This window comes from Rhipicephalus microplus, chromosome X, assembly GCF_043290135.1.
Source record: "Rhipicephalus microplus isolate Deutch F79 chromosome X, USDA_Rmic, whole genome shotgun sequence".
Classification (NCBI taxonomy): domain Eukaryota; kingdom Metazoa; phylum Arthropoda; class Arachnida; order Ixodida; family Ixodidae; genus Rhipicephalus; species Rhipicephalus microplus.
The window spans coordinates 275,963,522-275,986,428 of NC_134710.1; the positions used below are offsets into that span (position 1 = coordinate 275,963,522).

The 22,907-nt window shown below is 46.2% G+C and overlaps 1 protein-coding gene across 6 annotated transcripts in view; it reads left to right on the forward strand.

Moving 5' to 3' along the window:
• LOC119161481 (uncharacterized) overlaps positions 1-22,907 on the forward strand; it is a 192,759-nt gene that overhangs the window by 59,131 nt on the left and 110,721 nt on the right. The window contains exon 6 of one of the 6 annotated variants that reach the window (XM_075879209.1): positions 5,846-5,875. The exons of the other annotated variants lie outside the window; for them this stretch is intronic. Within the exon in view, the coding sequence (XP_075735324.1) occupies positions 5,846-5,860 (15 nt within the window). The 3' untranslated portion in view covers positions 5,861-5,875. Of the gene's footprint in view, positions 1-5,845; positions 5,876-22,907 lie in introns of those variants that run through there. 6 annotated transcript variants of the gene reach the window in all.

Genomic DNA, 22,907 nt, shown 5'->3' on the forward strand with positions numbered 1-22,907 from the left:
GAGGGGTTATTCAGAACATTAAAGTTCATTACCACTGACAATTGCTCCATCAAATGCTGCGTAGAGCAGGCAGTGAGAAATGCTACAGCATAGATTTATTGACAGCCATTCTCATTTTGGCTTGTGCCTGGGAGCAAGTGAAGACAGATGCTTTTATCATGCTGGCTTTCAAGCGCAAGAAAGCAGTACCTGATGAAGAAGAAAGCCCTGCTGATGCCAACATTGAGACAGTATTCAGTCAGGTCGTACCCTCTGTCCCTTTCACGCTGCAGGACTATGAATCAATTCATGAAAATGTCCGTATCTGTCGTGAAGAGACTGTCGAAATGATTGCCGAAGTGCAAGATGAGGATCAACCTTTCAGCGATGAATGTGATGACAATACTGCCAACGCAGTGGTGGCTCCAGACCAATCAGCTAAAGAGGCTGTTGAACTTTTGCAGCACTATTTTGAGCATGAGGCTTGTCCAGAATTTCTAGCTAGTTTGTTAGGCATGGGTGCGTACCTTGTGAAAAAACAACTCAAGCTTGCCCAACAAACCACTCTTCACTCCTTTTTTTTCTCCTACTCATCCTCATGAGTAAGATGAGGTTTGTGTGATTCAAATAAAAGTGTGATTCACTAAATAAGTGTACTTGAATGAAACTTCTGATAAATGGAACAGTTTTATGGATCCCCTTAGAGTTCCATTTAGGAGGAGTCGACTGTACATATAAAGATGCAAAGAACTGACTACACGAGCACTCCCAACAAAATTTTTTATTCAACACAACAATACATGTAGTGGAAAAAGCAGACATATATACTACAACACTTGTGTCGTTGGTTCTTTGTAGTGTCCTTTGTGCTCGCACCGTTTAAAGATGTAGGAAGTGAGATGAGAAGAAGTGTGCCACATAGTCTCCCATCTCGGAGGTAAAATAGCTCCCAGTTGTCATAGGATATGCATTAGATGGCTTGATGATGAAGGGGAGTGCTTTGCATTGTTTTCACTTTGTTGATGATGTAGTTAATTCTGTGAAATGCAATGTCCAGCTCGTCTGATCCTCGTAATACTTGCATCTTCTTTCATTTAAAATGCAGATGCTTGATTTATGCTTTTTATGTAGGCATCACGTTTTTCAGCAGTGTTTTTTTTAATGGGTGCCAATATGCAGCTTGTGATCACGGTGTGAACAGCAAAGAAATTGTGGATCAATGCAGCTTTTGTGAAAGGGTCAAGTAGCCGAGCATCGATACAGCTTTTGTGAAACTGTCAAGTAGCTAAGTATCGATACGTTTTTTGTGAAACGGTCTAGTAGCCAAGCACTCCACTGGTAGTGATGATGGAGCATTTGCCGCAGCTATAGCCTTATAGAATGGTGTCTTAGCATGCTGGTGTTGCAGATAAAAAAGGGGGGCTACAGACATTGGAAACTATTTCAGATCTTTATGTCTGATTAATGTATGTTTGTTTGCATATTTCCTATTTAAGTATTGTAGGCAAAAAGAGTGATATGAGAAAGGCAAGACTTTGAGTTTATGAACAATCTAAGCTGGAGATTCTCAGTGGTGGGAAAGATGAGTGATGGCTTTGTAACCTCCTTGTGTCTTTGTTTGCTATATGGCTTCTTTTTCAGGATGAAATAATTATTTTTTCGGGCGTATAGGGTGTGTTCGTAGCAAAATCATTTTAATATGACATAGATTGACATTGTAGATAACAAAGTGAGCTGTTGTAAATGAATGATGAGGATGGACCTATTGGAACATTGACATTGTAGATAACAAAATGAGCTGTTGTAAATGAATGATGAGGATGGACCTATTGGAACATGAAATAAAGAAGATGATGTTCATGCATTAGAAGCATTAGTCCTATGCAGTGAAATACCATTATAACAAACCACAGATTAACGATTGTTTCAGAATAAGGAATATTTTGAAAATCCTCCTTCCCATGTCCATTGATTCAATGTAAAAGTATTTCATTACTACGAATTTCAGAGCAACGAATGGAATTTGATTGCCCGGCAATCTTGATTGCACTTCAAAATAACAAATTACTTGTGGCAATCTGCCGTATTTACTCGCATGATCTTTGCACTTTCTTCGCGCAAAACTGATGAAAAGTTGGAGGGGTGCGATAGTTATGCGGGGCAAATTTTCGTCAAAAATGTACAGAACGAGAAAGAAAACGAAGTGGTCGCAAATTGGGATTCTCACGCCAGCAACTACAAACTTTTAAGTACTGATCGACTCTTAGCTTAACAATAAAGCCACAGGTTCAACACAAAGGGATTTATTTGCAGACAATAAAGTCACTGTCCACTGTTTCAAGGGCCTTCATGTGGAGACCCTTGACATAATAGAGAAGTTCTGCCTCAAGCTGGGGGTATTTTGCACTCAGGTCCACGGAACATATGATGCGTGTGGGTGGCCTCCAGCTTCTCGTGCTGCCATCGCCAGTAGAGAACACAAAACTCGCCGACTCTGAAGTGCCTGTCGGCAACCCTATCGTTGTTGTTTTGTGCATGGTCAACCACTTTCAACTTAAAAGTAGCCATGTGGCTTCCGTATCAACACATCACGTTACCACACACTGCACAGACTTTACTAACACGCCGCAACGGGTGCTTGCCACTTTGGCTTGGATTGGATTGGGGCTCTGTGCGTTGTTAGTATGGAAAGTTTTTAAGAAATGGTGCTTGGCTGTGCGTTATCATCAGTAGTTGAAAGTAGATATCACTACTGCAATTGTCGCGAGTGGGATAATCAGTACTCGTGGAAAAATAAAATCATATTTTTCTTGGCCAATTTGTGGAGGGAGGGTGCGAGAATCATGAGAGTGCGAGGATTACAGGAGTGAATGCGGCAAATGCCCAGCTCTATACTATGTGGCACTATTATCATCATCAAAGCTTTCGAATCATTTCTCCATACGTTGCTCTATGCTACTGTAGTACCTCCTATCGTTTTTGTATCTCCGTTCAGTGATTTAGCCAAGTTGAGTCTTGCCTGCTGGCTTAGCCTGGCAGTTTTTGTTCAGGTGACTGTCAACGCTATTCGATTGTCATTTAATGATTAGTGTTAGGCCAACGGCTACGTTTGCCGTTCGCCATGAGCACCAGGAGCAGCACAAGAAAGAAACGAAGGAAGTTCTTTTTGCAAGAAAAAGTGGACGTCATTTCACAAATAGACGCTGGTAAAAAGCAAATCCACATTGCGAATGAGATGGGGGTCGCACCATCAACCGCCGCGACCATCCTGAAGGATCGACAGAAAATTATGGAGATGCATTGAGGGTCCCAACTTGCACCGTCAAGAAAATGGCTCTAACTAGGGAACTTTCAGGATGTAGATGCAGGAGTGCTCACGTGGTTCCAAGACGCACATTCTCAAAATGTGCCGGTGTCGGGACCCATGCCGCAGGAAAAAGCCCGGCAATCAGCTTTCGCTCTAGACATCACAGGCTTCGAAGCAAGCGCGATGTGGCTCTATCGTTTCCGTGAAAAAGAACGAAATTGCCTGGCAAGCAGTGTCAGGCGAACAAAATGCGGCAGACGCAGCAAGCACTGCTGCATGAAAAGTCGAAAAGTTATGCAATTTCGTCGCTTTGTACTCTGAAAATGATATCTTCAATACGGACGAAACGGCGTTCTTCTATCAGATGCTTCCCGATAAATGATGCATTTCAAGGGGAGCAGCTGTAAAGGCAGCAAGCAATCCAAAGTCTGTATTTCACTGTTGTTCTGCTGCAATGCCACAGGCAAAAAGAATCTGAAACCGTTGGTAATTGATATATACAAGAAGCCTCGGTTCATAAAGAACGTTGTGTCATTGCCGTGCGATTATCGCGCCAATTCACGTGCATGGATGACGCAAGAGCTCTTCTCTGAGTGGCTAATGAACGTGGACGGCGAGATGAGACAAGCAGGCAAAAAAATCTTTATTGCCGACAACTGCTCGGCACATCTTGTGAATGCTAGGCTGACTAATGTGCAGCTAAAATTTTTGCCGCCCAACTGCACTTCGTTGCTACAGCCATTCGACCAAGGCGTCATAAAAAACGTCAAGGCCCATTATCGCAAACACGTCCTTCAGGGATGGCTGATTAATCTTCGGCTGAAGCTGCCTACTTCAATCAGTGTGCGACAGGCCGCAGAAATGGTTGCCGTGACTGCTATGTTGCAGCAACTATCATCCAGAACTGCTGGAGGAAGGCAGGCTTAGTATCAATTCCACATGAAGTTGACTCCGAACAAGGCAGCAAAGAAAGCGACATGGGCGGCATGTGACAAGAAGTCGCTGAAAGACTTGCGATAGATGCCTCGGTGACGTTTGAGGACTGTGGGGTGCGACAATGAAGCGTACACGTCAGCCGAACTGAGTCCGAACTGACTATGGATGACATCGTCAGCACTGTTCGTGGTGACAGGACGCCAAAGACGAGGATATCAATGGCAAAGATGACGCTGAGACCGCGTTCGTGTGCCAGCCCGAAGAATCTCTTTCTAATGCCGACATCATGGAATGCGTGCGAAAGATGTGTACCTACCCTGGCAGGTGCAGCAATGCCACCGACGAATTGCATAAGAATGTGGACAGCTTCGAAGCATTCGTCCTGCAGCAGTTGAGCGGTACCCTCCAGGTCAAGATCACTGACTTTTTCAAAAAATAAACGTGGGTTTTTTGCGGGATATTTCGCGTTTTGTGTCTTTTCTCAATCTTCATAGAAGCATGTGTTTGCGGATATACACCTAGCAAAGGTTGGTAGGTGACTTTTGTTGCATTTGCAATTTTTAGTGGCAATTTTCAATGTTTTCACTATAAGGATGTTTTAAAATAACGAAGGATTTTCCGCGGTCCCTCCAAATTCATTGTATTGAGATTTCACTGTATGTTCCAAATACAACATATTGTAGATGAGGTTTCAACTCATGCAAGAGCAAGATTTCAGGTGATTCAAGCTGCATCACTACAGTGAGCTTTCTTGGAATGGAAGCATAACTGCCTTTCCTGCCTTCGCCTGGTCTATCTGTCTGTTCCATGGAACCAGTGGAAGCAGGCCTTTTAGACATGGATAGTGGCTTTGGAGTTTACAGCTAATTAAGTGATCCTGCTTTCATGTCTTGACATGGAGGGACAGTGGACTGGCAGCCTGGCTCTGCTTGCACTATTACTGTCGGCCCTTCAAGTGCAGGTGACACCAGGTCTATGAACAACACGTATTACTCTGGAGTCGCTTCGCTTTTGGACCATTTCAAGCATTTAGTCAACATCCACATGGCTCAACGATGGTGCAGTCACTTTGCTCTGTATGCAGGCGAGAGAGCGGAAGAATACACCGATGCTCTACAAATCCCGATTACTGACTGTAATTTTGGAAGCCTGGTCTTGAAAACAACTAACTGTCTATTACGTGAGCTTTTTTTTAAGCCTTTTTGAAGGCTCCTTACTGATGCTCTCAAGAGCTACCATAATCGCAAACCAATACAAACATGCTGCGAGTCAAAGTGAGAAATTTTGTGACGATGCTACCGTTCGTCATGTTAAAGAAGCACACAGATCTTCTCAGTCTTCAGGAAAAAACAAATGAATGCATGTGTTTTGATTAGTGCAAAGCCAAAGTATTAAGGCATCCACTGCAATGCACCACAAATTTTCACGCTTGCTAAGGTTGTGGAGAGACTGATCATTTTGCAAAAAAAGTCCTGCATGAAAGGCCTGCAAGCACAGATGTCATCACTGCGAGAAGATTGAGCATGTAGATCTTATGTGGTCATCTGAATATTCATTGAAAGTTCAGTAAGTTGTTGACAATGATGACACTACCTCACACAATCGAAAAACTTTTTGTTGCAGTGTTCGAAATGCTGACTGCCTTTCCTATCGAACAGTGGTGGTGCTTTGTGCGTGAATGTGAGTTTAGTGCTGTGCGTGACATTGTTCTTTAAAAGCGGGGTGCCTTCTATTGCTAGCGGCTTTAGGAACTTTGAGGCGACCCCTTGCGACGTGCGGGGTGAGGGCGCATGTGAAGCCATGACTCCTCCTCCTTGTGCCTGGGCGTGAAGAGGACCAGGACTTCACGCCTTGGTCCATCTTTGTCTGCTCAAGAAAATGCACCACCTTTTTACAATGTCGAGTGCCCCATCAACCTATTTATCTATTGCTTCTTAATCCTTAAAGAAAGTCACAGAATTAAAAGTTTTGGTTAAAATGGATGGTCCAATTTGACTCATTGTCTGGCTGGCTAGCAACAAGCTTTTTCTAATTTTGTTAGAAAAAAGTCACCGTGAGGTCAGCACAAATGGCATTTACGCATCCATTGCTGTGGATGGTCGGACTATCTCATTTCTACTTCATATGGTATCATCACTCACTACATGGCTGAAGAACTCTATCAGTTTCTTTGTTTTTTCCAAGCACTTCCCCTTGAGCCTATCTGAGTGCAACTTTTAGACTACTCCTATTGAAAGATAAGAATTCAAGAATGTTTTGTTACTTCCGCTGCAATCCAAAACGGAACTGCTTGTGTTCTTAAGTATGTTGTATCTGGAGGCAACACTGCACTGGACTTGGACACTGTTGCAGCACTATAGATGAATATTGAAGGTAAATCGCTTCAATGCCTTGCATTGACCTCCAGCACTTCTATAGTGCCAACTGGGCTACATTTAAAATACAAATATTTCTTTGACAAACAGCTCGAACTTGCCATAGGATTTAAACATAAAGTTATGGTTTGTGGGTTCATTCCATTATTCATTGTCAGGAAGCTGTGATGGCCGACTTTTACCTTCCACGAGCAGCTGTTTGGGGGAACTGCAGAAACTTGAAGCTGAAGTTATAATTGAGCGCGTTGGCACCTTTCAACAGGTCTCTCCTATAGTGGTTGTTTGGAAAGAGGGTTCAGTATAAATGAATGTTGATATGCGAGAGCCCAATAAAGCTTTACTTGTTTATAGCTTTCAACTGCCACAGACTGAAAAGCTGCTATGCAGCATAGCTGGTGCCAAGCATTATTCCAAGCTGAATGTGGATTCTGCTTACTATCAACTATAACTCTATTCTGATAGTTGTCATCTGACTACTTTTATTTCACATGACTGGCTTTTTTTGCTTTGAGAGGATATATTTTGGCTTGACAAAAGCCCCACCAGCATTCTAGGAGATGATGCATTCTATACTGAAAAGGTACGAAGGTGTGCTTTTCTGTATTGACAAAATTATCTTGTGTGATCGTTCTCAAGAAGACCGCTTTTCATATCTTTACACCATTTTGCAATGACATTATAAAACAGACCTGAAACTCAACAAGAAGTGCATTTTCGATGTCACGAAACTTGCATTTCGGTGTCTGAGACATGTTGAGAATGGCAAAAGACTTTTTACTAGCATCAACTATTGAAGCTATGAAATAAGCTCCAGCACCTCCAAACATGTTTTAGCTTTGGTCCCTGCTTGGTCTGGAGGGATTTTACTCCTAAGTTCATTCTCTATTTTTGGTTGTTTTGAAACTTTTACGGGCATTTCTTTATGGCAATAAACTATTTACCTGGGCGTCAGCTACCGAAGAAAGTTTCGTCTGTTTGAAATCCCTGCCGACATTTCTTTGACCTGAACCTTCATGTCATTGTCATGACTGTTGCCTCCGGATACAGGTCGGGGAATGTGGTGTAACAAGACAAGAGAGTTCTATAGACAGTTGCTTTTGCCTCCTGCACCTTGAACCCACAAAAAGGAAATACAGTGAAATCTCGGTATAACAAACTTCAGGGGACCGTGGAAATTTGTTTGTTATTTTGAAAGATCGTTATAGTGAAAGCTCAAAAATTAACCACAAATACTTTTCACCAACCAAAACGACTTAGCTTTACAACGGTGGGTCCTTGAACTCATTTTTCACCGACCAAAACCACTTACCTTTACAACGGTGGTTCCTTGAACTCGTTTTCACGAGAAAAAAACAAATGCACAAGTAAACACCAAGAAATGCATGTTTACTTTAAAAAAGTCTGTGTTTTTGTTTTGTTTTTTGACACAAGCAGCATTAACTTCGCAGCGCGAAGGCCTCCAGCTCATCCACATTTCTTTGGTACGATTCGGTTCTTTGGTCATAACAGCCTGCTTTTTGCCTTCCAGTTGCCGAAAAATATTCATTGTCTCGCTTAGTAAAAACTGCTTCCGCTTCTTCGTCGCAAGCAGAGATGAACTCATTTGTGGTATCATCGCAGCGCAAACACAGACTTGCTTTGCGGACGTGATAAGTAATCACCGAAAAGAGATGAACACGACTGAAAAAACAAGGCCTCCAAAGAAAAACTGAAGCGTCACGGCTGTCATCGCCTCTTTCGAAGAAAAAAAAAGTGTTAAAAAAGAAAATTTCTCGCGTTTCGTTTTCTGCTCTCTCGCGTTCTCAGGTTTTCAGCGCCCATGCTTCCTGCTCCGCAACTCCCACTCTGCTTCGCTGACCTTGCCCTCCTGTGTTGCCCTCGCCTCTGCACCCGCTTGTAAACCTTCAGTGTTGCCGTTTCAACAAAAAGAAAGAAAATAAAGTCGCCCTTTCATTTTTTTTTCCCTTCACACCGTTGCGCGTCTTCCGAGAAGCAAGACATCCGTTCGCTTTGTCGTCTGCTTGCGTACCGCTCTGGTAGTCGCAACGGATTTCACAACATAAGTTCGTAGTACTGAGGCGTTGTTAATATAACGTAGAACTAAATTAATGCTCGTTATTCTGAAAAGTTTGGTATTCTGAAGTACATAGTAGTGAAATAATTTTACATTGAAACTATTAGCAGTACGCGTGGGATTTTTAAAAAGTTTGTTAATCTGAAAAGTTCGTTAATGTGGGGTTTGTTCTAACGAGATTTCACTGTACTCTGCAGGCAAACATGAAGCCTTAGTATGCGTTTGGGCCTGTGAACATTGGCACGTGTACCTGTGGGGGTTGCCCCCTTTGTCTTGGGAACTGAACTCGGTGCTCTTGTCACCTTGTCATTAGCCAAGGCGTTGAACATAGGCCATTGTGCATTCCATGTTGGTCAGCATGACTGCTTTGTTACAACTGTATAATACAGTACCGCAAAGAGAGAGATTAGTTTGTTTACCTTATTCTTATGGTGCTAACCATAGTAGAATTAAAAGCAGCGAGTGCATTTGATTGTGTAATCACAGAAGTCACGAACTTCATTTTGTCATCTTTGCCAGATAAAAAGATCTGGAAGTGAGGTAGTGAGATATTTTCATGTATGGGCTGGACTATTCATTGTACATACAAGGGCTAACTTCTGGCCTTGTTGGTACGACATATAAGATATGTTTAGCACTGATTTGTACAAAACACTTCAGACATTGTACACAACTTACTTTAGCATAGTGAAAGGATAGTGATTTGAAGTATCTTCACTCATTGATTGATAGAAGTCATACACTTCACTCATTGATTAATAGAAGTCACACAAAAACCACATTCGGAGATCAGTTGTACAAAAAGCAGACCGTGAGAATTGTACTGGTGGCCATGAATTGATGATCACGTAGAATGACTGGTTAAACATACTGCTTGCCACTTGCTTGACAAATTGGGATGACCAACTGCAGCACCTATGCAGCCAGTAGCTTTCCCTGACAAATTGGGAGAATGTTGCCACTGATATAATTGGACCATTTGAACAAGCTTCTACCTAATGTCATTATGCAGTGATGCTTATCGATTACTACAGCAAATGGCTTGAAGTATTTTTTTAGACAACTCTCTGTGATGACAGTCAAACATTTTCTGCTACAAGTGTGTGCTCGTGAAGGCTACCCCAGTGGAATAGTTCTCGACCATGGACCATGGAGTTCAGCCTATTTGAATTTGAAAAGTTTCTTCAGGAATGTTGCATATGGTATTTCTATTCTTCATTTTGCCACCTGCAAGCTGAAGTCTTCAAATCTGTTGTTCACATGGCAGTATATATGAGCGGCGTGATACCTGTGTCCATGACTAGACTATTTGGGCATCTACCACTGCACACCACGTGCCACTATGGGAGGCACACCCACTGTTTTTCTGCATGGATGACTGCCACTAGCACGACTTAACGTTGTTGGGCTGGATCATTCATTTTAAAATGATCCAGCACAGGCTATAAAATGGCTGCATTAGCATGGCAGGCAAAAAAAAAGTGTCTTCAAAACTTTACTTACACTACCATCACAGAGCTTGGGCAAGACACTTTGCCTTAGGCAGCTACATCCACGTAACAAAATTGTCAATTTATAGGAAAACAATATCATCACACTTTTTGAACCAAAAATGATTATTTTGCAATGTGGGCGAGTTGCCTTTCTTTTAAAAGGCTGTTGAGTGTAGAATGCCTCCGAATTTCTCAAGTGATTCACCTAGAAGCTGCGGAGAAAGTGACAAAAAATCGTCCTGATATTCTAGAGTGTGTGGGCTCTACTCCTGGCCGACAAGCTTCTCCTAGGTAGTGCATTTCCTATGGGTGAACAACTTGCTGACTCTCCATATACATCACGGCAAGAGATGTAGAATCGCAAGGCAACAGTGAATCAAGTACAGTGGCATTTTTACTGCACGACAAATTGACTGGCCAACCACCATGAAAAAGCAGAAGCTTGGGGACTGTGACCTATACAAAGGAGTTTTTTTTAATTAACATGGGAAATATTGTATAATAACTAAGATGAGGATGGTCGCATAGGTACATGAAATAATGATGTTCATTCATAGGATGCATCTTTCCTCTGTCTTCTAAATACAACACTAGCATTTTCTCAAAACCTTGTTTTTTTCACGTTTGCCCATGTCCATCGTCAAACCTCAACAGAAGTAACAGGCCCTGTTCATTTGATTGTGCTATGCTGATGTGCAGCCCAGTGAACATTGTGGCAGTGGAATTGTTGTGACATGTTTGAGTCAGCCTATAATAACATTAAAAATTGTGATGTGTTAAAATATGAGGATGTAACAAAAAGAGTAACCAGTTAGTTCTTATTTTTCACGAATTCATAGTGATCACTGAAAGACTCCATTATTGGTGGGTCAATTCTGTCCACATTCTTCAAATTATTGGGGGCTTGAATCCGTCTATAAAGAATGGATGTAAGTTCTGTGCCTGTTGTGCTATATTGTGCCCAACCTTCAATGACACTGATATGAAAAACTATTTTTCTGTTAGTAAATTACCTTTTCACAATATCAAGATCACTGCGCTCACTGCGAGAAGGCGCTTGGTAAGCAAGAAAACATGCAAAAAGAAAATGTGGGTGGCGACGGCACCATCTACATAAATGTTGATGGTGTTTACTAAGGCTTGCATAACTCCTAATAGGTAAAAATGAAGCGCAATGTCTACTGATGAGGCCAGAGACTAAACCTACCAAGTTTCAGTAAATTTTGTTGAGCCAATGTTGGCATAATACTACAATGCACTTTGAAATTTGTGACGTCATGCAGACAGATTTCGACGTGAAATTTTGAAAATGGTACTTTGACCTTGATATCCTCCTTTAATGATGAACTTATGATGGTCAGATTAACAACGTTAGAGTTCTCAGAGAACACTGTATCAATATGAACCAATTCATTGTTTCACTCCCTTTCATACTGTACCAAGCGCTAATATTGAATGAAGTCTCTAAGTTTAGTGTTACGTGCTCATTGAGTGGCAACCACGAGGCATGTGCTGGCTAGCATTTACCTTTGAAAGCAAGCCTAAGCAGCCTGTTCAACATAATTTTTGTAGTGTTGGTATGTGGCAGGGCATTGCAGCTAGATTGCGAAGGAGTAAATTATTGTTTTATCATTGTGGGTTTGATCCCATCGATGAAGGTGTATTCCAAAAACTAGTTCAAATTAGGTGGAAACTAAAGGCAAACGTAACTTCAACGAGCATATATAAACGGGGTGTGTAGAGGAGCCAATAGTTTGTTCGCATAAGTTTCCATTTATAGCATCTGTCAGATGAGGCATTACTTTCATCTACTCAAGAACTTTCCAAGTGGGCTAAGCTGAGCATGCATATCTGCTCACACTTTTAACATGTGCATTTGCACATCGTCTCCACTCAAAACTTTTGATGGTAATGAGCAGAACTACGGCAATAGGCGTAAACAATTCGGTCCAGCTCGCATAGATTGAACGGCATATACAATGAAGGAAGGAAATTTTGAGCGTTCGGTTTTTACCTTTGATGCACCTCTTAATGGATACCACCAAATAATGAAGCCAAGGAAGGACAATAATTGTGCTGTTTTAGGGGCATTGTAGTGAAGTGGATAAAGAAGCAACTTGCCTCGGCAGGGACCTACAACTTCCGGATTCGAAGGTTGCAGGTTCGATCCCTGCCGTGGCATTTTTGTTTGGCAAACTCAAGCTGCTAACATACTGTAGCAGCTTTTTGTTCTTATCCTTTCATTTTCTTTTCCGCAATTTAGGTATAGAAAATGCAAAAAATGTGTGTATGTGCACAGGCACGTGTGCGCTGTATATGCTCATGTTTGTCTTAGCACCGACCTATGAACGTATTATATTTTAAAAAAGAAAGTAGATAGCTTTCTTAGAAGACTGATATATGTAGAGTGCTCCACCACCTGAGTAATTATGATAATTAAATGTAGAAGAACTTACAAAAATACGGATCTTGTTGAGTCGCCGTAGGCATCAATTTCTTAAGTTATTTTCAAAAAGCTTTGATAACGTCCAGGTAATAATGCCTACTTATGTAGTGTTGTGGCCATGTGATCGCTTAATTGAGGCATCATTCTGGTACGCCCCATTTATTTGTACTTACAGATTAATATCGGGGAGTATGTCACGTAGGTCGCTCCCGGAGATCGCCAGCATTTTGCTCTAAAAGCTTGTTTGGAGATACCCATCATCATGGCGACCGCGCACTATGCACTCACTGTGCATATGCTGTAAGAAAATAGTGCTGGTAAATTCTGTGTTTCATTTTGTTTCATAATAATGTTAGGAGAAAGTTCCCTCGTTTCGAAATTTACTCATGTAAACTTCCTGGGAGGCCTCCTCATGATGTTTTCATAGACAGCTCAATGTATGAGGAGTTATCCTACGTAGCATGCAAGAGAGGCGTGCCAGAGTGATTCTGCATTTCCTCACTCCAAACACAGGCGTACCTTTCGATTTCTTTTTTACCGCCTTAGTGCATCTCGTTGAACTTGTGTCCATCTTTTTATCTAATTTGCTGCCTTTATTTCTCGTCTTTATTTCTCTTTACTTTTTTGTTAAAACGTGTTCTTTGTTAACCTGTACTTTGTTGCCAACTTTCTTGAACTTTTACTCCATTCTTCCAACTTCCTTGGCCACCGTAACCTGATGTCATAAGAAGAAACCTCAGATGACCTGCTGAGGACACTAAATGCTTTTGGTAGGTAGCGGACTTTGAAGACTTCAAAATCTGCTGCCATCATTACAGGTTCCAAAATGCCAAAACAATTACAATTACAGGCTGCCAGTACAGCTTCGCTGATCTGGCACTGCCTTTGCTCCCTCGTGAGGCGCCATCAGGTGCTCAAAAGGCCTCGGCTCTTGAAGCAAGGCCCACATTAACAACTAACACACCGCAAGCGGATTCTGTTGTGGAATTCATCGCGACGTGTGCTATCCCTATGGTACCCTTACCTACGGATAAAGCACCACCAAAAAATGCTGCGCCTACAGACAAGCAGCTTGAATGAACACCTTCAGTGTCTAAGCTTCCCGATGAATAAATGGACACGATGACTACTACATCAAGGACACCTGCCCCGAAACAACCTGGTTTGCCTCTTGGTTGAGGTAAATCAGGTCGTCCACAAGTTGCTGCCCCTGGAAAAGGGAAGTGACTAGAAATGTGTTTCACCTCTATTCTGAAACCAACAAAAGAGCAAAACTTGAGTTTTATATCACCTATTACATATGTCACTGTACAATAAAACAGTGACGATGCTAATGCCTAATAAGAAAATGACACTCATTATTCACTGGAACTGCCGTGGATTCCTGCACAATCTAGGTGATATAAAAGACATTTTAAATCGCTTCTCTCCTTTAGCTTTATGCGTTCAGGAAACAAATCTGGGTCTTAAAAACACGTTCTTAAACAGTGCAAAGTTGTTCGCCGAGACCCTGACACCATAGGTCGCCTATCCGGGGGCGTTACAGTAATGAAATGCAATACTACATCACAAGACATCTGGTTACAAACCGTTGTGGAATCTTAAACGATAGCTCATCGATAGCTCATCTTGGACATCCGTTCGTGGGTTTCGCATCGCCTTAGTGCGCGGTAACAGAGCGAATAGAATGCGTGATGGTGGAAGAGAATGGCATTAAATTTTCGTAAAATCCAAATTTTCCTGATATGCAAGGTCCTCCATGCAGGCTTTACGTGCCGTGCTAGGGAGGGCTGTTATTTCATCACCTCCTCGATGACGATATGTCTTTTGAACGAAGCCTTCGTAGAAAGGCTGAAACGTTGTTCTAAATTTGTTTTGTACCACAGTTACGGTTCAGAAAATGTGCTTAGGGTACACTCGGCCTTGTTCGGAACTCTGCATTGCCAAGAAAGTTTTTGTTTTATAAATTAACTTTTATAGCGACTGTGACAGACGGACGTACAGACAGTTTTTTCGTTCAGTCGCCGTAGAAATGCTTACGCATTCAAAAAAAAAAAACTTGGATTGATTGATTGATATGTGGGGTTTAACGTCCCGAAACCACCATATGATTATGAGACGCCGTAGTGGAGGGCTCCAAAAATTTCGACCACCCGGGGTTCTTTAACGTGCACCCAAATCTGAGCACACGGGCCTACAACATTTCCGCCTCCATTGGAAATGCAGCCGCCGCAGCCGAGGTTCGATCCCGCGACCTGCGGGTCAGCAGCCGAGTACGTTAGCCACTAGACCACCGCGGCGTGGCATTAAAGAAAAAAAAAAGGCTTTCTTACAAGGGAGGTGATTGCCGCCAGAGGATTCTTGGAATGAGAAAACCTCCAAGCTAGAGTGACCCCGAGCTCACGAGCTCGGCAACATTGTTTTGGGACAATGAATGTTTATTTCATCATCATAATCTAACTGGGGAGTCCAAAACGCCCCTCGGGAGTAATATGTACAGAAATATGTGCAACATTCTGTGAAAACTTGGGCATCGGTACTTTTGCCGTGTGTTTGTTTTATGAGCTACAGCTAGTGGGGTGTTTTCACAAGAGATCGTCACGTACGGGTCCAAAAGTTTATATTTTTTATGTTTGAATATTTTGTATTTTATGCCCAAGCCACCCTGATTATTTTATATTGTGTGCGCATACCATCCAACAGCCCGAAAGTAAACTCCGTTTTTTTTTATTCACTGCAAAAAAAATATCGATGTTATTCAACACGAAGGGACCGATTTCGTCTATTGTCATTCTCGAAAGTTAACGAAAATATAAAGATACAAATATTAACGTTACGAAGACGATCTTTTTTTAAAGAAATGTACGCGTAATGAAGAGTGAAGCAGCATCATTTGGAGCCTGTGTGACAAAACTAAGGTGTAGCCAGAAATTTTTTTCGGGGAGGGGGGGGGGTTCACACCAATCAGACAGGGGGGGGGCACATGCATCAGCTTTCCTTTGTGACGTCACTAGCGGCGGTAGATTGAACAGATGTGCATGTATATCAAGCCATTCCCCTTTCCCCATGCGTATGAATGCGAGAAGGGTAAGCAAAAATACAGTAAGAATGATTTATCGATATGTGGGGTTTAACGTCCCAAAACCACCATACTATTATGAGAGACGCCGTAGTAGAGGGCTCCGGAAATTCCGACCACCTGGGGTTCTTTAACTCTGCACCCAAATCTGAGCACATGGGCCTACAACATTTTCGAGTCCAGCAAGGAGTATCGAGCCCGTTTACCTCAAAGCACGTTAGCGTTCTGGATAGCGTTGTCATATGCGAATAATTTTTCATGATGCCATTGTTGATATAACTGCAAGAGTCTTAGACACGTCAAAACGATATCATTATACTCGCATGGACTAAAGGTGTCACTCGGTCATCGAGCCAGCGATCGAGCATGTGTTTCTTTCTGCGTGGGTATGGTTCATCGAAGTAACAGCGAACGAAAGAATGAGTTAGACTATGCTTTTTTCCTGATTATATGCGGCTGCGATGACACACCTGACACAAATGTATTGGAGAGGGCTGTTCTGGCTCTGGTGCGCTTCGCTATATTTTCACGTCTGTGCAGTTCACAGAAAAAGATCACGCGAGAAACTTGCTCAGTCATCCGAATATCGCGGCGTAGGCTTGAGCGTGCGAATTGATCCGTGGACCTTACAACCGCGTAACCGTATTGTCCACAGCATGTTTTTGAAGCATTATCGCAAGCGTATTGCGGATGAAAGTATCGCCATGGTTGCTCTGGTCATTTGCATGGATAACTTCTCTGGTTCATTATTATATGCGAAGATTTACCGTAACGATTCATGGCCACGTATTTTTACCACACATTCGCATATTGTACTTAAGAGCCTTTTACTGAGATAGGTCTGTCCTTGCATTAGTACAAATTAAAATGTGCACGTGTGATGTAGGCTGCAGCAACGACGATGACATTTCGCAAATGAGCTACATTGCCGCAGATGAAATACCTGATATGTTTTGATGAGGTTCTGAAAGCTAGAGCTACACGTCAACATAGCTCATATGTTCATTTCAGAACAGCTCTACAGCCACGGCAACTTACTCTGTTGCGCCCGCCGCTTGTAAACATGCGAAAGGAGTCTCGACGCGCTTTTCTCGAAAGCAGCCTGCGCACCTGCTGTGCTCGTCGTCACGTGGTCATAGAGGCTGGTGTCGTGCTTTCAGCTGGGAACACTGGGCGGAGCCAAGGTGCCGTGATGTCACTCGGTGCCTACCATGTTTACAAACATGGAATAGGTCTATACTAGTTTACAGTTCAAGATCAGTAAATAAATAGACGTCATGACAGCAACGTACAAATTTATGCGGGGAGAAGGTGAATTCGATGGGGGAGTGTGCTTGGAGCTATTTGGTTGATACCTTTTCCAAGAGTTATGACATATAATGGTCAGAAACGATCTTCATTTGATTTTGCCCTTCATCCCCGCCTTGAATTAACGTTCACACGATTCGGGGCGAGGAAAGGCGATATAATAAATAAATGTGTGAAGAAGATGTGCCTGCGGCGAGCAGCATCGCCAATGCCCGGCTCTCTCGGCTCGTGCTTTGGCTCGCTGCTGTGCTGATCTCTGCTGGACGGTTCTTCACGCTGTCTCGCCGTTATCGTTATCGACTAATAAACCTCGTCACATTTGGTGAAGAGTGCTGTTTATCCCCGTCGCTACACCCTGGAACTGCGAAGCCGCACGCTACCGCCCGTCATGACTGACAACGCCAACCCATCGGCATCGTCGCCCCAGTTCAACTGCCCTGGCCATCCTAGGCTACAGGACCCGAAGGTCTTCAGCGGTGCGGATGGGACCGACGTGGAAGACTGGCTTGAGCACTACGAGCTGGTGAGCGCCAACAATAAGTGGGATGAAGCCGACAAGCTCGGCCATGTCATATTTTATCTCACCGGCGTCGCAGAATTGGGGTTTAACAACCTCAAACACAACATCCCCACATATGGAGCGTCTTCAAGACGTCATGTGCTGAAGTGTTTGGTCGGCCGGCTGTCCACAAGCAGTGGGCAGAACAGCGCTTGCGTGTCCGCTCTCAGCAGACTGGCGAAAATTTCACCAGCTATATTGAGAATGTCGTCGACCTTTGTCGGCGCGCGAATGACACCATGCCTGAGTCGGACAAGGTCAAACACATCCTGAAGGGCATCGACGATGGCGCATTTCAAATGCTCTTGGCTAGAAATCCGAGCACAGTTTCTTGATTGATTGATATGTGAGGTTTAACGTCCCAAAACCACTATATGATTATGAGAGATGCCGTAGTGGAGGGCTCCGGAAATTTCGACCACCTGGGGTTCTTTAACGTGCACCCACATCTGAGCACACGGGCCTACAACATTTCCGCCTCCATCGGGAATGCCGAGCACAGTTTATGAAGTCGTCAGCTTATGTCAGAGCTACGACGAGTTGAAGAAGCAACGCTCTCTGACACGACAACCTCAGCGTGGTGGTGAGTCGCTGTCCAGTTTCGACACCATGCCTGACAATTCACCATTGCTTCAGCAAGTCCGAGCCTTCGACCGTGAGGAAGTTGCCCACCAACTTTCTCTAGTGCCTTTTGCTCACGAGACCACCACCCGTCTACCCGCCCCGCTTCGCGCTGCTATATCGGAAGAGGTTGCACAAGCTGTTTCCCTTGCGCAGTACGAGCCGCCTCTATCTAGCTGTGTCCACTGCCCGCGTGTCGCACAGCCGGTAGGTGCCCCTGTCGCCTATCCGCCAGCGATTCAGCCTGTGGCCGCGCCCCTAACGTATGCAGCGCAGCCTGTGGCTCCTCCTGTCGCCTGTTCGCAAGAGATGCAGCCCGTAGCCGCCCCGCTCACATATGCAGACGGTGTGCGTAGGCTTCCGCAACCGCCCTACACCACGCGCTCTCAGCGCGCACACCCGGCTGCTTATACTACACCTTGGGCGGCACCACCAGTCGCCAATCCATGGAGGACGGCCGTTAACCGACCGATTTACTACGCCTGCTTCACTCCCGGACACGTTGCCCGCTACTGCCGCCGTCGACCTCAGACGTTCGGCAACTATGCCCGCTCGTCGCAACCCGGCAGCCAACCCTTCGACCAATACGGGCCGGTCTCGTCACCTCGCTATGCCCCTACTGACCACCTTGAATTTGTGGTGTACACGTATTCCGAAGGAGTACGGCCACCAGCGTGGGTCCGGTCTTAGCGAGCCGCAGGGAACGCGTAAACCGTCGCCGTGGCGAGAACACGATACTGCTCAAAGTCGCAACACTTTATTGTGGCACTTTATTGTGGAAGAAGCAAAGGTTGGGTTGCTCGTGCATTCACGAACGACCCGGAAGCCCGTTTTGCTGTCTCGCAGGAGGCCTGGATCCGGTGCAATTCTTGCTATGTGCCCTCTTTCACGGCAGCGGTAACAGCGCACTCCATCACGGTCTGTATTCCCAGACGGAGCAGCTTCGAGCTGTCGTGATCGGCTCGCTACGTTATCGTAGGATACGTTTCTGCGAGCCACACCTCCCACATTACGTTGGGTCGGAAAGCGTCCCTGTGTGGAGGTTTCAGGTGGAGCAGCGCAGGCTGCCCGCCTTGCATGCGTAAGGGGGTCAAGAGCGCGATCGCTCAACTCCCACGCACAGCCGGTTGCAGCCGCAAAGGCGGCGCCGAGAGGCTGTTGCCGTTGGGGAAGACTCATGGCCCCTCTCCAAGCCCAGCGCGGCTTAAGGGCATCGCTGGCTGGCGGCGGCGGGCGATAGGCACGCGCGGCGAGAATGTCCCCGTGGATGCGCTTCAAGTCCCGGAAGCGGCCGCCGCGCAGGTATGCCGAAAAAGTCGGATGTGCCTGCCGTATCACCCGTTCGACGCGTTCCTCGTTCAAGGCTCAGCGATAGGAATAAGTTCATCCATTGCACGTACATACTCCTGTAAAGACTCGTCAGGAGATTGTGTACGGAGCTGGAGCTCTCGCCGCATCCTATTTTCGTAGTCAGCGGGTAGGAATTCGCGCAAAAAGACCGCACGAAACTCCTCGAGGGTTGCTGCACGGTAACCGGTAAGCCGATACCATCTTGCCTCCGTGTCAGTCAGTGCAGCTGGAACAGCACGTTCGAGCACCACCTTATCATCCAAACCCATCGCTCTCTGATAACGTGACAGAGAGTCGAGGTAATCTCGGGCGGTGAGCTGATCACCGTATCCGCTGTAGGTTGGCAAAGGCAACATAACAGCGGGGTGACCGCTTTTCGGACCAGCCGAAAGCGTTTGCACAGCTCCCGAGAGTGCTTGGATCATCTGCATGGCGTTTTGCAGCAACGTCTGCGTCATCGCACCGGCTTCGTAGGAAGCCGTTGGTGCGTTAGCGGCGCGGTCGAGCGAAGGCGAGCAGTCGCCCAGCTCGATCAGTGGGGCGGTTTCAAACAGACCACCGCCCTGCGTGCCATTGCCAGAGCAAAATAGGCTCCTTGTGGGATCGGCCTGTTGTCGAACCAAAGGCGCACTTAGGCCACGTTCACACTGAGCATTCCGGCCGCCGAAAATGCTCCGAATCCGGTTCGGCGGCGGCGAGATCCGCCGAAAGGGCCCTCTCCGCGCCGATCGCTCTCGGACCGATTTTTGCGGCGTCTGCCGCCGAATCGGTCACCGCGGACCAATAGGAGCGCTAGTCAAGAAATTTTGAAAAATGGCGGCTAAGCCCTACTCACTTGTTATGTCGCAGTGCACGTAACTGAATGTTGAAACCAACGGGAGTTTAACCTACTCTGTGCCTACTTCGCCTCCGTATTTCGTGAAAAAGGTGACCGAGCTTGCTGTTGGCGTGACCGAGCTTGCTGTTGGCGTGACCGAGCTTGTTGCGGTCTTGCAGAGCAAAACGAACCCACCAACGCCGCTGGCGTCGGTGGTTTTTCTGCTCTTCGTGCATTACAAGACAGCCACTTGCCAGCAAAGTAAGCAGTACTGTCGTTTCTTGCTTCTTGCGTACGAGAATCGTCCAAGTATACACCAACGGATAGCGTAGTGGCGTTTGCGAGCCGCGACAACAACCGGGTGACAGCGCATCCATCCCGCGTTCGCCCCGAGGTAGATTGCATATTCGGCGGCGCGGGGCGCATCCAGAGCGAACAACGCTGCGTTTCGCCGGCAGGGGAATTCCGGTCGCTGTAGAAAGCGGATGTTTCAGTGTGAACTAGGCATTAGTGCGGCTACCATCGACAATTCAGGCACCTGCTCAGCGTGCGTTTGAAGTCTCGGTTGCATGGCTGATAGCGGGCAAAAGTCGGCGAGGGCCAAGGCCTGCGCCCCGTCAATTCCGCAGCGAACCGACTGCGAGCGCTGTGCCGACGAACTGCCATGCATGCCGAAGGGCGCATTAGCAGTCGGAGGCGCTTGTGCGTAACGTTCGGGTAGGGCAAGAGGCCCATTCCGAAGCGACGCGCCATCTCCAAAGGGAGCGGCTAGGCGCCTCGTGTCGTCACCGCAATATGGGGTGCCGACACGGACGGGTGCCGAAGGGTTCCCGTCAATAGAGGCAATGGCCTCCTTATGCAACGCGGCATCCGCCAACAGGGACAGCGGACAAAAATCCCGCGAAGCAGGGATGTTGCGACGAACCCGAATCGCGCAGGCGAACTGACTCGCTAAGAGCAGTCAAAAGCTAGAACTTTTGATACCGCGTTGGGCGCCAGTGTGGTGTACAGGTATCCCGAAGGAGTATGGCCACCAGCGTGGGTCCGGTCTTAGCGAGCCGCAGGGCACGCGTAAAGGGTTGCCGTGGCGAGAACACGATACTGCTCAAAGTCGCAACACTTCATTGTGGCAACACCAAACGCAGTACAGCCCGTTGCAATGGCGCGACGGGAAAGCAAATAGGCTTATCCACGCCACGGGCACAAAAGTACTACACAGGGTGCCACGAGCACGTCTCCGCGGTAAAGGTGATCCACGGAGTGATCAGAGACGGGTCGGCGTCGTAGCCAGGCCACGCACTAGGACACCGTACCGCCCTTCGGCCGTGCGTACGCAGCGGGGCAACAAAAGGTGAGCGTTCGCATCGGGCGCGAGGCGCCGTCAGCGAAGTCCGACGAGCCCCCGAGCGACGGGAGTCGACGGACGGAAAAGATTGCGTGGCTCACCGCTTGCAGTCCCGGAGAGTATCTGTGTGCCCGCTCCCGACGCAGTGCGCGAAAACCTCTCGGGAGGCTCCACGCGCGGCGCCACAGTCAACATCCGCTACCGGGTGAGGGAGTTAAACGTCACTTCGCTCTCTCAGCGCGGCAGACAGCAAAGGAGGGCAGACATGTCGGGACATGAGAACGGCAGAAAAGACGGCAAAGCCCGCGCAAAGGCAGCGGGCTAGCCTCAATTCCCACTACTTCCAACCGCAGCGCGCACCGTCTCCTCGTCGGCAATCGCCCTCCCCCATGCATCACCGGCCCGGACCTTCCGGACAGGAAAACTAAGCACCGCAGTTCAAGAGGCAAGAAGTGCGCTGTTTTTGAACTGTCTAAGCCCTCGCCCCCCTCCTGCTAACGTGGTCGCAGTAACTGTTGAAGGTTATTGTACTTACGCCCTTGTGGACACCGGCGCAGCTGTTTCCGTTATTGCCGCTAATCTCTGCCGTTTATTGCGCAAAGTCACGACGCCGCTTTTGGGACTGTCGCTGCACACCGCAAGTGCACAGCAAGTAACGCCTCTCGCAGCCTGCACTGCAAGAGTGTCCATCGAAGGCAGTCTTTACATCGTGGAATTTATTGTTCTCGCTGTCTGTTCGCATGACGTCATCCTCGGGTGGGACTTCCTATCCCGCCATAGTGCCGTCATCGACTGCGCTCGCGCCGAAGTTGAGTTTTCACCCTTGTGTGATGTCCCATTACTTGACGCTCTTCAGCAGCCGGCGAAGTTGCTCGTTCATGAAGATACCGATATTCCACCTGGAAATTTTGCCCTTGTTCCCGTTTCATGCAACGCCTACACTGATGCTACATGCCTTTTTATGCCTTCCGATATCTTCAAGAGTCGTCGAGCTCTACCGCTGCCTTTCGCAACAATTGACCTTGCCGCCGGAAGAAGCAATATGTTTGTAAGCAATCCGCTTTCCACACCTGTCACTTTGCTTGCGGGGGAATGTCTCGGCCGCGTGCAGGATCTCGACCCTTCGGCTTTGGTTGATGTCCCGGATGACTACTGCGACCACCCAAAATCACTGTCGGCACTCGAGGAGTCGTACAAGGATACGTTTTGTAGCGCCAT